At 38.9% G+C, this 15,807-nt stretch overlaps 1 protein-coding gene across 3 annotated transcripts; it reads left to right on the top strand.

Annotated features, from left to right (window-relative positions):
- The first annotated feature begins 10,018 nt into the window (after positions 1–10,018).
- LOC148009693 (uncharacterized) lies at positions 10,019–15,338 on the top strand. 3 transcript variants are annotated; one of them, XR_015689685.1, is made up of 4 exons: positions 10,019–10,352; positions 10,442–10,508; positions 10,713–12,994; positions 13,239–15,337. XR_015689685.1 is itself a non-coding variant. In XM_087672714.1 (3 exons), exons 1-3 carry the CDS (start codon positions 10,212–10,214, stop codon positions 11,765–11,767), a joined length of 1,263 nt encoding a protein of 420 aa, XP_087528840.1. In that variant the 5' UTR covers positions 10,019–10,211; the 3' UTR covers positions 11,768–15,338. The 3 variants fall into 3 exon arrangements, 2 of the variants coding, with proteins under 2 accessions (XP_087528840.1, XP_087528841.1); XM_087672714.1 differs by having other exon boundaries at positions 10,713–15,338; XM_087672715.1 differs by having other exon boundaries at positions 10,022–10,352; positions 10,716–15,335.
- The last annotated feature ends 469 nt before the right edge of the window (positions 15,339–15,807 follow it).

Here is a 15,807-nt window from a genome sequence, read left to right as displayed (position 1 = left end):
TTGTTTGTAAAAACCCGAAAGGGGGGGGGGGGGGGGGGGCACCCTTCATATGCATACAATCCATATGGCTCTTTCCTTTCTATAAAAAAATAGAGGAGTTTCTATAATTATGGCTTAAATGGAAAAAGGAAAATTAAAGAGTGCAATGGAAGTGGAGATAGCATATTTTAATAGCAAAGGACAATGGAAGAAAACACGTGCTTCTTCTTCTTCTTCTTCTTCTTCTTCTTCTCTAAGTCTCTATTTTTATAAAGTTAAACTAGTTAGAAATTGAATAGAATCAGATCTTGATGCTTTTGGTATTGGGAAAATTTGCAGGTCTATATTTGTGAATACTATAGAGAATTGAATGGGAGAGGACATGTGAGTTCCTTATGAATGTTTAGATAGAAGAGATGAAATTGAAATGGCGTCATGGTGTCTCTATTGAGTATTGAATCTAGAGATGAAGAAATAGTAGCAATTCAAAGTTACACAACCTCTAAAGGATGTCTAGTAGAAAATAAAAAAGAAAGGAAATTCAATATACTCAAAATGGAAATGAAAGGTGTTGCAACAAGCTTCTCAAATAGAAGCATCTAGTATAAGGGATTTATGAAAATATGCTAAAAATTTAAAGTATTGAAGTTTTAATAAAGCATCAAACTCTACTTTTCTTGTCATAGTGTTCAAGCTATTATGAAGATAGTCTTCTCTGAATGGCAAAGTTGAGAGCGATTTGTAGGTATCATGTGAGAGTATTCAAGAAAAAGTGGTTTGTTTTGTTGCTCAGGTATTACATGAGATTTAGAGTGGGTAAGAGACTACCTTGTCCATCAGTAAATAGCATGCAAAATGATACCAAAACATGCAGTGTGGATTGAGAGACATGAATGTAGAGTTTGATTTGTGGTCTAGCATTGAATGCTATGTTCTCAGATATAAAAATGGTTGGAATTGGTATCTTGAATACAAACCTTTCAATGTATGTTTGATGCCACAGTTTGATTTATGCGTTTACTATGCAAAAATAAATAATGCTAGATATTATTGTGGAACATAAATGGTTGTAAGTGGTTTAATACTATGTTTCTTCATTTATATATTTATCGCTTAGGATCCTAGAGATATATCTAGCAGGTTAAACCTTTTTAACTAAGAATCCCCTTTGACTCTATCTCAAATCTAAGTATTGTTGGAATATCTTTGATAGAGGTAAGAACATTGGAGTTTTGAAACTGGCTTTTTAATATTAGAAAATCTATTACTACAATACAATCTGGCTGTCAACAATTGCAAAGTTGGAATAGTCTTTTGGTGTGGTATTTAATGTTCTTATCTTCATAGGACCAACAAGTAATGGATATTTGAGTTTATGGACCAGTCAAAAAAGAAGAAAATTTCACATCATTTGTTGTTGTAAGGTTGCAAGATTTTATAGTAAGTGAAGGATCTTGATGAATATTATTGGGTTCTATGAATGCCCATTGTAAGTAATCTTCTAGTTTAAAAACAAATTCACTACTAAGGACAAATGTACAGTGGATTCAACTACTCTATGTATGCTATGCCTACTATGTGATAATTTTTTTTGGAAAATTCTCTTATGTCCAATAACCTTTCAATTTTCCTTAGTTTGACATCTCATAAAGTCTAACGTGTATCGTAACTAAGAAGCTTGAGTGCTTCAATATGTTGCAGGGTCCAAGGTTTGAAATCCCTTAAAGGATAAACTCCTTCAATGATTTGTTGACTTGAAATCTTGTTGATGTAACTACATGCCTTTTGAAATGTAGATGGGAGCATCCATGTCACTATGATGTAGAGAGGCAAGTAATTACCTAGAAGGCTAAGAGGGCAAAAAAACCAGAGATGCCAAGTGCTTAGAGTTTTCGTAGATGCCCATTGCAGCCCAATGCACTTCGTATTTTTATATATATAATGAAAGACATTTGCTTTCAATTAGTATCACATGCCTCATATAGTATTTCTTATATTGGTGTAATTATTAGTTTTAATTTGGTATATTAAAGTGGAATGCCAATGCATAGACTATGGTTATATAAGACAAGTATTGATAGCTAAAGTGGTTCAATGTGCTACCATCCAATCTTTAACCCTATCTTTTTGTTTTTTTTTTAATTCTTTTTCCTAATAAAGCTCCTTGCAATCTTGAAACACATGCACTTGATTTAAAGTTTTTCATATATTTTTATTGATACTATGCTTGACATGTAACTTCAAAAACTTTAATGTTATGACCACTTCAAGCATAAAAATATGCAAATAATTTATGTCATGGGATATAGTACCCTCCCACAATGCATCCATGGTGAATGAAGCATGTACAATGGTAACATTGCCAATCAAAATCTAGCCAATGTAATGCACAATGAAGGTGCCTTTCCCAAAAGCTCCTTGGCCCTTCTAATGACTTGAAAAATCATTGATATCAAGCACAACATACATTGACAAGAAGTTAGATCTCAAAATAGTGTACATAGAAAAACAAAATCTCAAACTAAATGATTGTTATACTTACTTCTTGCACCTCATTGGTGGTCATCTTTGAGGCCTTGTTTAAGTCTAGAGTGCACTTATACTCATCAATTTGGGGGTCTTGCTATGTTCTATCTTCCAAGGATACAAAACCTACTACCAACATCGTAATCCCTAAAGGCCATTATAGTGATTTGAATATCTTCAAGTTGTGAATTGTAGTTTTCCATAGCAGGTTCTTTGACACAAGGGGGAATGCATTGGTAATTGATAACACTAACAATGACTCATCCTCCCTTACTCCAAAAAGTTTCTCCACATTGTGGAGAAAAATCAATTCATTGCTGTCAAATAAAAACCTTGCTTATGATGACAATATGGCAATATGCGCCAACCTTAGTTGCCTTATTCTCTCTTGTAGCTACCCAAGCTACTCTCCACACCCACTATAGCTACCTCCATCATAAGTTCTAGAGATACTTGTCTAGCTATTATCTCAACTTCTTCTCTTGCCACTATAACTACCTCCATCATAAGGTCTAGAGCTTTTTGTTGATTTGTTTATCTCAGCTTCTTCTCTTGTCACATCAATTTTTAAGGGCTTTGAATCAAGAGCATCTTTGGGAAATCCTCCCACTTGGTCTTCAACACTCCAACAAGTATGCCCATAATACTTGTACCCATAACACTTCTACCTTGCCAAGTATGCATATGCTTCAAAAGAGTTCATTGTACATGTCAGATAGCTTCCAAACTTCAAGAGTATGTTTCCCTAAAAGTTTAGCAACAGGTCTGTCCCTGTTTTCAAATCTATACATAACCATGTAGCTCAAAAATGAGCTCAAGACAAAGCATCAATACCATGGGTTCTTGCATACCCCTTGACAAGTGATTCATCAAGTAATAGAGCACTATCCACCCTTCCTATGCCTTGGGTTAGACCAGCAGAGTGTAGGTAGCAACCAGGCTCAAATATGTGATCTGTTTGAAGATATTTTTACCTCAGACCTACTGGTTGTGAAGATTAGCATCCACTTTACCATGCTCAAACAAGCTTCTCCAAGCTTTACATAGCATTGCTCCTCCTTCATTGGCAATAGAGTGCACCATTTGATGACTTAAGCTATCCAATCCTTCCCATAAAAAAAACAGGCGCAAAAATTCCAGCTCCACATCTGTACTCAGGTGCTCATGCTGAGCATGGATGACATCATACATAGGCTCTAATACATGTTCTTAATCCCTTGAGCAACCCCCAACAAACTTTGGCATTTCTTCATTATCCATAACACATAACTAAAGAGAGTACTTACAACCTAAGGTCACAACAAAACCAGTCACACCAAAGATAGCTAAGCTAAACACCAACTTATTCAATGTCAGCATGTGTACAACTGGACATACTAAGTGTTGGGTATAGTCATACCAAAGATAGAGAAGTCGAGCTTGAAGTCTAACAAGAAACGCTCAATGTATTGCGGTATGGATTCATGATCTATTTGTTATAGAGGATCCCATTGTTTGATTGCATTTTCATGGGTTCTGCAAAAATTTCTTTTAAAAGGCCTCCCAAGTAGAGGGATAATCAATACTCTTGTGGACAATAGTCCACCATAACGATCCTCTGTCTGCTAGATGATTAGCGATGCATTTAAGTTTATCTTTTTCAGCATATTGCTCTTCATGGAAATAATCATCAAACTGACTGATGAAAGCAAGAACAAATTTTCTATCACATTGTCCATTAAAAGTACGGAATTTGAAATTTCTTTTACTTATCTTGGCTTCTTTCCTTAGAGACTGTGCATCGAGTGTTGTGTCAATCGTACATCAAATAGCATCTTCAGGTCGCGCTCCTTCTTGATCGACAGTGGATTGTTGAAGTGTAGCCAGTTGTGCTTGCAAATTTTGACATGCTCTTCGCTCTTCTTGAAGTTGCATCATGATTAGGTCCAATTTTTACTCCATAGTTGGCATTGACAAATCACCTTCACACATAAAATATTCCATATTTTGATCAGACATCCTACAAAATCTCAAACAACCTCACACACTCGAAATCTCGTTAGAAGGATGAGCATAGATCAAATTTGGATTTATAAGACTTGCTTTTTTTATAAATAATGGCTTTTGCTTTTACGATCTTACTTTTTTGCGGGTACAACTATCACTGATGGTCTTCTTCCAAGCGAGAAAATCTTCCGTATAGACTGTGTGTGACAATCTGCTTGCTGGAAATCAACTCTGCCAAAGTGCAGGTGTGAGCAGAGGCTTGTTAGAGTTGCGAAACAAGTTCAGGGTAAACTCGGTGTGAACATCCACTATGGAGGAGGTTAAAGATTGAGTATTTAGCCTTAGTAAGGCTTAAAACTTTTAAGCTTTAAAGAAAAAGCTTAACTATTTGAAATAATCATTGTAAGATGTCAGGATGTCGTGACCAGTTTGTCGTTGAAATTGGAAGCTTAAGCTTTTTCTTAAGCTTATTAAACTCAAACTTAGTGAAATTTCCTTATCTGCTTCTCTTAGAAAAGATGTTTTGACAAAGGAGCTTGAGAGATGGTCCTTCGCCTCCTGGGAGTGGTCCTTTGCGATCTGACATCACAACAGGGGGTTCTTCACCGCTAGGAATACGCTGGTATTAATGGTTCGTTGTGAGAGTGCATGTAGAGCCCATTTGTTCCAGGAGCTTCACCTTCGTACAAGATGGTAAGTGATTGAAAGCCCTTGATCTCAGCTTCGCTCAGATACCACTGATGTGCAAATCGGATGCTGTATGTGTGCGTAGTGAATGTCGGAAGGTCCCCGAGAACAAATAACTCTACAAAAGCTTCATAAAGACAAAAAGAGATTTTGCACGACAAGAGACAAGAATACCAATTGGGTGCAATCTCCCCCCATGCCTTGTGTTTAGCTCCACAAGGCATGTATTTATAAATTTATTAATCTTGAAGCTCAAGAATAGCCCAATTTACAATTAGCATGCTTTTGGCTTTTGTGTTTACTTTTGCCTAAATAAAGAGTAAAGCGTCTAGGCGTTCAAAAAGTGGGGATATGTCCAAATACAATGCTCAATAATGAAATATTTAAATTGAGTACCTATGCATATACAAAATAATAAATATTTACTAAGTGCTTTAATAAATAAGTGTCTAAGTAAATATTAGCGTCACACCTTTAGTGATAAGGTGTGCGCCCATAAAAAATAATAGTTCTTCTGGGTAATTTGAATACACGCCATCACCCGGTGCTTCCCAATGCCACCGCTACCTACTCTACACATCAACCGAAGCATTCACAATTGTTAGAAAAATAATAAGGTAAAACCCACAAAAGTGAATATCTAGCAGTCTTCAACTACAAAATAATTAAATAGGTTGGAACTCTATCCTAACCTTAATTTAATATGAGTGCACTCTAAACTCATAAATGTCCATTAATTTAAATATGTATTTTGCGGAATCACCCACGCGTACATTAAATTAATCTAATTCCCGAAAAGGACAGGTGTCCCCGTTAACTTCTCGCATAAGGAATGCACCTTGTGTACGAGCCTTGGCAAACAAATATAGTTTTACGGAATCCACCGAAAAACCTCACGAAATCCACCATGGCAAATAATAGTTTTATGGAATCCACTGAAAAACCTCACGGAAACCACCATGGAATATGACTCCTGGCATCATTATGTGACATGCTTTCAATTTTTTTTCCATCGAGAAGGTGGTTCTTAGCAACCCCTTCTATATACAATTTTTTTTTCACATATTCTCCATCATTTTTTAGGGGACTTGTGAGATTTTCTTTTGTTGAACAAGGGGTTGCCAACAACCCCTTCTAGGTGAAAAAAATTTCACAAGTTCTCTTGAATTTTTTTTTCACTGAATAGGGGGCTATTAGCAATACCTTCCTAACCTAAGAAAATTTTCACAAGTCCCCTTAGAGAGATAGCATATGCAACTTGTGAAATTTTATTCACTAGACAGGGATTGCTAGCGAAAAAAAAATTCACATCCCCTTAAAGAGATGATGGAGGGAAGTTATGATTTTTTTTTTCTAGGGAGGGGTTGCTGGCAATCCCCTTCCTAGTGGAAAAAAAGCAAATCACATAATCTCTCTCTCTCTCTCTCTCTCTCTCATGTTTTTAATAAGGGAACTACTACAACATTCAAGTGGACAAAGATTCATTCTTCTAGTTTATATATAAGATAAATACAAATTCAAACTAGATGATGATATTGAGTCTTAAAAGTCATGCAAGTTAGTAGCATGGAGACTTCTCTACACACATAACTTGGTGTACTTCTATAGAAGTATATTTGCAATGGTATCTTGTTGATATGTTCTCTATTTATAATAGAACTATGAATGGCAAGTTCATGTATGGGCAATTGGAGAAGGGGGTATTGCAAACTTTGCCAAGGAAATGCAGGGATTAGGTGGACTTGAGGGAGGAGTAGCTCATGCATAAGGATCACCGGATTGAGCAACAATGGAATGAGGAGGTGTCCTTGAGATGTCCTATCTTCCTTAACTACCTAAAGGTGAATTCCCCCCCAATAAGAAGACATTATATAAAGAATACTCGAAGAAAAACAGTGCAAAAGACATAAGGATTTAGATTCTTAGTAAGTAATTTCACATGTATTCTTTAGAATATGTCCCACTTTTATTTATTCTTTTAAAGAGACTATGATTGATCGTAGGAAAGTGATACCATCGATACATCTATTCTCATAACTCATTATTTGGGAAAGAGTCAAGGCAAAGCCATTGTTTCCAAAATGTTTTGATGATATTGATTGGCCACACTTTAGCTCTACAATGATACTATTTGTGGATGATAGTATAAAGAAGATACAATGTACCCAACTAACTCCTTTATATATCTATCTACATTTGAAGAAAATCCCATGGATACCATCCTCTTGGAATACACACTTTCCTATTTGACTGAGCTAGTAGGTTTTCACAGGGGAGTCTAGGAGTTTGTTAGAGAACACCCATTTCACCCTCCAACAATGGAGCTAAATTGATATTTAATACTTGCAATAAATATGTTCATTTGCTTTACGCATAGTAGTTCACTAACTTGTAAATGTATTTGTGAATTTAGTATTTTTTTGTAGTAAGTTCATGTCATACAATGTAAAATATATAAATATATTAGAATATTTGATTATTGAAGTTCGGAGTGCAAAATAAAGAATTCTCGAAAGGAATAACAACTACAAGTAATAAAGCAATATGGAGCTATATATTACAGAGATTGTGAAGTAATTGCTTGCAATTGTCTATAGTATACGAATGCATACCTTGAATCCATATGTAAGCTTAATGAAATGAGGAAAAGAGGGAGAAAGAGAATGAGAGTGAGGAATGCGTAAGTATAAATGAATGTGTTTGTGGTTTGCTCATGTGCATAAATGACATACTAACACATAAGGATGTAATTATAAAATACGTACAAAGAAGGGAGAGGGGAGATGTGAATGTGTATGTAGTATGACATCGCTTATGTATGCGTAATTGAACCATTGATATTGTGATAATATACATAACCTTAATCTAGTGATATTAAGGAGAGAGAACTTATGCACAGAGAGAGAGAGAGAGAGAGAGAGAGAGAGAGAGAGAGAGAGAGAGAGAGAGAGAGAGAGAGAGAGAGAGAGAGAGAGAGAACTACTAATGCATTGTTAGAGAGAGTGACAGAGACGAAGAGAGAGAAATGATAAATGAGAGAGTTAGGGTTGAAAAAGACAAAGAGAGAGAGAGGTTGTTATTTAGAAGGAGGAGAAGAGAGAGATGCATGTTGTGGATTCCCAACATATGAGAGAGAGAGAGAGAGAGAGAGAGAGAGAGAGAGAGAGAGAGAGAGAGATGGGGGGTGAAAAAGAGAGATAGAGAGAAAGGGTGTTATTGAGAGGGAGGAGAGGGAGATGCATGTCGTGGGTCTTTGAGAGAGAGAGAGAGAGAGAGAGAGAGAGAGAGAGAGAGAGAGTGGGGGGTGAAAAAGAGAGATAGAGAGAAAGGGTGTTATTGAGAGGGAGGAGAGGGAGATGCATGTCGTGGGTCTTTGAGAGAGAGAGAGAGAGAGAGAGAGAGAGAGAGAGAGAGAGAGAGAGAGAGAGGAGAATTGGTTATGGTTCTGATGAGAAGGGGGAGAGTAAGATGTAGTGGTGGTAGTGGCAATGCTAGTGGTTGTAATGTTATTGAGGGGAGTGAGATATCAATGGTTGGTCCCTAACATATGAGAGAGACAAAGAGAGAGGAGAATTGGTTGTGGTTCTAATGAGGGGGAGAGTAAGATGTGATGGTGGTACTAGTGGTGGTGGCAATGGAGGAGCAACAATGGTGCTTGATATATAACCAAAATAAAAAGAGAACCAAGTGGACTATGTGGAACAAAATTGGAGGTTGTTAAAAAAATCTCACTCCAAAAGCTCGCTTCTTGGATACACTCAAGCTTGAGTAGTGAACATCAAGTTTTTTTTTTGTATAGCAAATGCTATTCTTTGCACATGTGGTTTGCATGTAGGTTAGCACCAAGTCGCCAAGTTGAAGTTGGGTCATTCAAACTCCCAGAAGAGCTTCCAACACTACTTTAATTCATAAAAGCAAGCTTATGCCCTGACGAGCAATGCTAATAATGCTAGTACTTTGTGATGGAGCAGACATACCTAGATCCTCTTGCTTGGTTGTTGAATGATTCCATCAAGTGGTCTATAATAGTTGTTATTGGCATAATAAATTGGATGAAACCAACATTGACCCGTGAGAATGGTCCAAAGCATAGTCTCACCACCTAATCCGCCCCCCCCTATTGTCCTAAAAAAATATAAAAGATCATTGAGAAAGGTGGCTTAGAGGCCTTGGCACACAAATTGTCCCCTCTTTTGGTGCATTATTTTCTATGCATTTGAACACTAAACTACACCCTCGATCATAAGCTATTCATCCTTTTGCGTTGGTAAAAAAGCATGCAAGACAAAGTTTCGACTTTGATGGTAGTAGCAAATATTTGGTTGGATAGGACTCAAGATTGGAAAACTCTATATATTGTATTATATTATTGGTAAGGGTAATGAAACAAGTTTAGGTGAAAGCCTTGGGCCAATCAAGCCGATACAAGCCTTTTGCTTCGGTCTTAAGGTGAGAAAAGGAAGCGCAAAAGAAGAGGGGCCTTTTTGCAAATATCTGGACGAAAGCAAAAAGATCTGACGGTTCACCAAGCGGAAAAAGATCCAACGGCTTATATTGCAACACGTGGAGACGCGCCATGGTTCAATCTAAGATAAACCAGGACGAACAACAGGCGTCAGATGAGATGTGGATCGATGGCGGAGATTTGAGAAAAGAGATGGGAGGCTCGGGTCCGGGATGTTCGGTTTGGTGCCAAACCAAGAGGCTCGGCGTCCGGACCTGCAGGCACGGAAGGTCGTCTCCTTCCCTGTGTGATGGTGTGGAAGGGCCGATATAGGAACGTCGTTAGACGAATTTCATATATAAATATAAATGTAAAAAATGAAATATCGTATATAAGTACATGTGAATGAAAGAAATTGAATCCCATTCATTCATTCGAGGATTCGTTAAACTGATCGTGTGTCGAGAGCCCTGTGAGAGAGATAGACCTTCATTCTCTGTGTCGAAACCCTAACCTATCAGCAGACCCGCAGGCCAAGCCGCCCTTCGCCTCCAGTCGAAGCAGACCAGGTTCCGGACACCCCCCCTGCATGCTTAGTGACATGGCCTCCCCTGCCGCTCTCCCTGTGATGGACTCTCCCTTCTCTCAGCTGGCCAAGCCTGCTCCGTTCCCCGAGGGGACCTCTTCATCCATTGTCCATGTCAACAAGGATGCAAGCAAGCGGAAAAGGGTATGCATGTCGGAATGCTTGTATTAGTGCAGGTTTTATGGTTGACCTCCTGTTGATTTTCCCTCTCCATTTCCTGCTAATGTAAGCAGGTAAACAGGAGTGCTAAGCTGAAGCAATGCAAGTTGGATGCGCGCCGTGAGCAATGGCTGTCTCAGGGTAATGATTATGAATACATCTTATCGGAAGACCCTTTTGCAATCCGTGCGATTACGTACTTAGTGTTTGAATCGGTGCATGCAAATGACTAATTTCAGAGTTTTCTCATCATTTAGTGTGGTCTCATGCACATTTGTTCTGTAATTATGTGGAGTTTATATTGTGATTTGGAGGTGGTCTGATTTTGATCTTGTGTTTTGCTAGCAGTAGCGACGGGAAAGCACAGCAAGTTTGAACAGGAGCCACACATGGGTGTCTCATGCACAGAAGATGATAGCAAGGATTATGGTGAAGTTGTACACCCTGAAGATTGTATTTTGAGCTCCCCATTTTCTGAATCAAAAGGCCAACGCTTCTCCTTGAATGACGGTCGAGCAGGGTCTCCTACTCAGTTGCGCATAACTCGAAATGAGAATTGCATAGGTGAATTGAAGAAGGATCAAGAAAAGTTAGGGGTTGATACTCAGGGTTCCAGCCCTTCTGCTAGTAGCTGTACCTTTGATTACTTTGAAGCCGATTCATCACCTAAATCATGTGGTGATAAAAGTCCGAAGAGTAAAGTCACCAGGGTGGGCAGAGGAGGCAGGGGTCGGAATGACAACAAAACTGAGAAAGATCCAGTTGTTGCTGCTGTTGAGAGAGAGCAAGGGAAGGTTGATAACACGCATGCTGTGGAGAATTATCCTGCTAACATGCCTCATAATAGGGTACATCTTCCAGATTTAGAAGTTGATGACTGGGAGGCTGCTGCAGATGCTCTTGATTTGAGTTCACCTCAGGATATCACTTCAGCTCAGTCCAAGGAACTAGTAGAACAGCTTAGCAATTCAAGTGTGCAATCGGAAGATAGTCAGATAATTTTGAAGCCTGAAACAAGTAAATTGCTAGGCTCTCTGGGAGTCATTTCACGCAGTGCTAGTGGAAGGGCATGGCGACCAGATGATGCCTGTCGACCACCTTCACTTCCTAGCCTCAATAAGCAGCAAAGCCTTCCTGCACATTTTGATAATCAACAGCAGCGATGGTCTGTTACACAGAAGTTTGTTGAGGAAAGTCCAGTGGCTCCTCTTCAGTGCCCAATATGCACAGAGGAGCTTGATAGCACAGACTCATCATTTGATCCTTGTTCATGTGGGTTTCAGCTATGCCTATTTTGTCATCACAGGATTGCTTCAGAGGATGGTCGATGCCCTGGTTGTAGAAAAGCTTACAGCAGCTCTTTGCCGAATAAGCCGGCTGTGTCAGCTGCTCTTCATTGATGGCCACTGGCAGTTGTACAGATCCTAATTCCTTCTGATAAATTAGGATACATGCACCTTTGATGAACTAGGATACATGCCGGTGTCTCAACACTAGTTGCCTTGACATGCATGTTACCAGTGCTCACTCGTCTTATTCTGTAGGTATCCCTCTATCTTAGTCTTTAGGACTAACCATCTATTTGTGAATAGTTCAACACTCCATAGCACTAGGTAGAGAGTATGCAAACAATTCTTTATATGAGTGAGTATAAAACTTATCGAGTTACATGTGTCAGGTTTTGGCTAATATGAGACACATAAGTGCTTCCGGACTGTTCTGTTCTTACTATTACTATGGAAAATAATGATTTCACAGAATGTTACATCAGCTCTTTTGTGTCTCAGTTTATCTCCAACTCTATCTCCATGCTGGTACAAACCAAGGGTGTGGCATATGTCATTGTGGTATCTTTCTCGTGAGCTTAATTGCACTCAAATGAAGTTTGTTGCTGCCCCGTTGTTTTGCTGTGAGAGTTCCTGTTGTTTTGTCCCTTGGCGCCCTGGGTGGCCCAAGTACTGATACTATGGATTTAATATTATACCAAGCACTAAGCCCATGACAGTTGTTTTTCCCTTCTCTACTGATGTCGTAAACTGACTCTGAAATCTGGTAAGCTAGTTGATTTTATTCTGATGAGGGTTTTGGCTATATCAGACTGCCAATGTTGTGTCCTGGATGGGCCTTGGCTTAATATTGCATAAACTTACACCATAATCTGTTGTCTGCAAGTTTGATCACAAAACTTTTGTTTCTGCAGCCTTCCTTTGACAATATAGCCTTTGGTTTTGGAAGTCTAAAATCTAAGTTTTCATGATAATTTATGTTGGATCCAAAATTTCCATGTTAATTTAGCATCTGATTTAGATAGAAACCTGTAGGACTGTGAGGTACTTGACACACCAGAACTTCCTTGGTCCAACAAACTTTTTCAGGTTTGGTTTAGTTGTTTGGTCTTCACAAGTTTATGAATGTTAAACAATGCTGTCCTTTTCTGAGGATTGTTAAATAGAAGTTTCAATGTGTCCTTTTTGTTGATCAAAGAAGTTTACTACAGGGTATAGCCCTGCTAAGCTAGCAGACCACAGTTACGAAGAGTGCTGATTCTGAGCTGTTTATCATTACTAGGAGCTAAACTTAACAAGACATGCACCATATCAAGACTGGAAATATTATGACATTTGCTGGTTGGTATTCTGATTTGTACTAATGGCTTGCTGTTTATTTTGTCCAAATGAAGTGAGGCTTTTAATTTGAACTTGTGAATTCTGTTGCTGCTCAGTGCTATTGTAAATTGATAAAGCGATTTAATAGCAATGATTTATGTTGCACCGAGTTGTGAATCTAACAAAGGGTCTCACAAGGTTGTCAGCTAATTGATTGAAATGACCTAAACTTCAGAGCTTGGTCACTCTCATCTGAATGTTGCAGCTATGGAAGTGGTAGATATATGCCTGCAGAAGGCCTGCAATGCTGCTAACCTGGAGCATCGATTGCTTGAAGGACTGCAGCTGTTGAAGTGCCAAGGAGAATGCCTGCAGAAGGCCCACATCTGCCAACCTGAGTATCTCTCTGAATGTGTGGGTAATTAGAATGTGGGCCTGATAGCCTAGAAACCATACTCTAGCAATGTGCATGTTCTGGATATTCAAATGTGTTGTGGTGATTGCCATTGGTAAGGTTGCCCTTATCTGCTAGAGCTTCCTTAAAGCAATTTGTTCCCAAGCAGTTTGAGGCTTTCTGGATTGCTGGGCTTTGTTGATGACTTTGTAGAAAGCCCAAAGCCCAACCTGTGCATCTGTCTGGGAGTATATTAGATTATGGTCCTATAAAAACCATTTACAGGCAAGGTTCAAATTTTCAATGTGTTGTGGATGTTTACGAGTGCAGTGGTCTTGCTGTTCGAAAGGTTGCCCTTTTCGGCTAGAGGATCTGTTGGATCTTGAGCTTTCTGATAGCAGGTTGTTCCCTAAGTAGTGTGGGGCTTTCTGGATAGCTGTTCTGGTTGATGACATTTTCTGGAGTTAGGGTATTGTGGTGCTTGTTTAAGCTTTTTCTTTCCTCCTTAGGGTGGTATTGTTGTAGTGAGGGTAGGCATTTTGTGCATTGTGAAGTCTTGGGAAAACATTTTTTGTAAATTGATAGTGAAATTTATAGCTTAAAAGTTAACTTGTTATAGTCGGAATGCCTTCTAATGTTTAGGTTTTATCATCCAATGTGGAGGCTCTTTTACGCTCAAGTTTGTTACTACTCGATGTCTGTTGTCAGCCCCATGTGTTTTTGGAAATTCTTTATTTTTTGGTTGCGTGCTGCACATGATGCATTCTACTATGTGGGGTTTTATAGGCATATCCGGATATAATTCCTAACAGGAAAGTTTCCTGCACCATCATCAGTCTGTGTTGGACAGGTTGATGGATGTGCAGAGGGGGCTAGGTAACTCCACAATTCTGCGTTCATGTGCTGGTATATCTGTGAGTGGGCCCCATGTTTCTGATTTATACTCCTATAGCTTGGTTCGTTGCCTCCCCTTCTCCCACGCAAAGCCCCCACTGTAAAACAAGTCTTAAAATTCTGGCACTTGCTATTCAGCTCCAAAAGTTATATTTAGTTGTCCTTAAAACAGGATTGCCTTCATTATAATGAAAAATATCTGATGAACGCCGGCACACATGCATTGTATGCAGTGCCTAAAACAGTGGATTTTGGGAGAATTCATCATGGCTGGATCCCTTTGCCTTTTGATTTCCAAAACTATGAAATGTATTTTTCTCGATAAAGCAATGCCAACAAGATTCAGGCTCGTGTTTCTACCTTCTTTTTTGACACGATACTTCAAAAATGGCCATATAAATGAATCAAAGATGTGCATATTACATGTAAAAGCTATGGGCCTTGGTACAGCAGTAGCAGGATTTGTCTTGGGTTGGACACTTCATTGGTCGGACATTTACAAATTAGTGGGAAGCCAATAATCAGTAGGTTTGGAAGTGCATCTCTTTGTTTGACAGTTCACTCAGTTCGGCTACTTGCAGTATATTACGGCCACTTAATAGCTCGTAGTTATGTTTGGAAGCCTTTATCCCAACGCACGGACACATGGCTAGTAAGTTTCAACCAGGCCTTCTAATTCCTTGAAGCAATGATGTTGTATGTCTTCTGGTACGAGAATGGAATCCGAGATGGGGGATGTTTATCATATCAGGAATGGGGACATTACCTTCAGATGCCCAGATCCCAATCACAAGAGAGATTAGTTTTGTAGTGGGGTCATGTTTCCACAACTCAGCATTAAAAATAACTCACAGCTTAACCCGTTTGTGTACACAGCACCCATGAGATTTCCTACTTTCACCAGATTCCAGTGATGGGGGATGTGATGATATGACAGTAGAGTCTAGAGCTCCTGCAGGGATACGTCAACTGATGGCATTGGGTTTTATCAATGTAATTGCTGCCCTTGTAAAACGTAGCATGAAATGTGATGTTATGCTAATGCTATTGGCAAGGCTGAAAGAGTTCTCGGTAATGTGATCTGGCTTTACTGTACTTGGGGTCATATCCTATGTAATTAAATAGTTGGATCGCCACTTTAGTTAATATAAGCTCTAGCATCTTTAACTAAAATTTTAAAGGCTTGTGCATCACAGGTTTAAATGCTGCAATGGGTAGTGTGTCTTGTGTGGTATTAAGCTGGGTGGATTTGAAGTCTTGAGCTCAGCACACGTGCACATATTCCTGATTGAGGTAGCTGCTTGTATGGTCTAAGGGCAGGGGCCTAGCTTTTTGACAAAAAGCTTGAAGGTCCAATGTGACTTGTTTACTTTTCTTATTACAGAGATCAGAAGTAGCTTGAGAAGGCTAATTCTATCAGTAGGTGATAATAGATTTTTGGGCCTCAAGATAGCTATATGTTTGCTAGATTGTATGTTCTTAATGGTTAGAGCTCTAAGTACATTCCAAAGCTTGGCCATAGCTTTGTGGAGGTTGTAGAAATCAC

This window comes from Lygodium microphyllum, chromosome 30, assembly GCF_053477565.2.
Source record: "Lygodium microphyllum isolate KBCC chromosome 30, Lygodium_microphyllum_v1.1.10, whole genome shotgun sequence".
Classification (NCBI taxonomy): domain Eukaryota; kingdom Viridiplantae; phylum Streptophyta; class Polypodiopsida; order Schizaeales; family Lygodiaceae; genus Lygodium; species Lygodium microphyllum.
This window is presented reverse-complemented; position numbering and strand designations above follow the sequence as displayed.

Excerpts from the sequence above, each read along its gene's own strand:
- LOC148009693 (XM_087672714.1), top strand. The coding sequence starts at position 10,212 with ATGCTTAGTGACATGGCCTCCCCTGCCGCTCTCCCTGTGATGGACTCT. Across the intron at positions 10,353-10,441 it reads ATGCAAGCAAGCGGAAAAGG|GTAAACAGGAGTGCTAAGCT; the intron begins GTATGCATGTCG and ends TAATGTAAGCAG. Across the intron at positions 10,509-10,712 it reads TGAGCAATGGCTGTCTCAGG|CAGTAGCGACGGGAAAGCAC; the intron begins GTAATGATTATG and ends GTGTTTTGCTAG.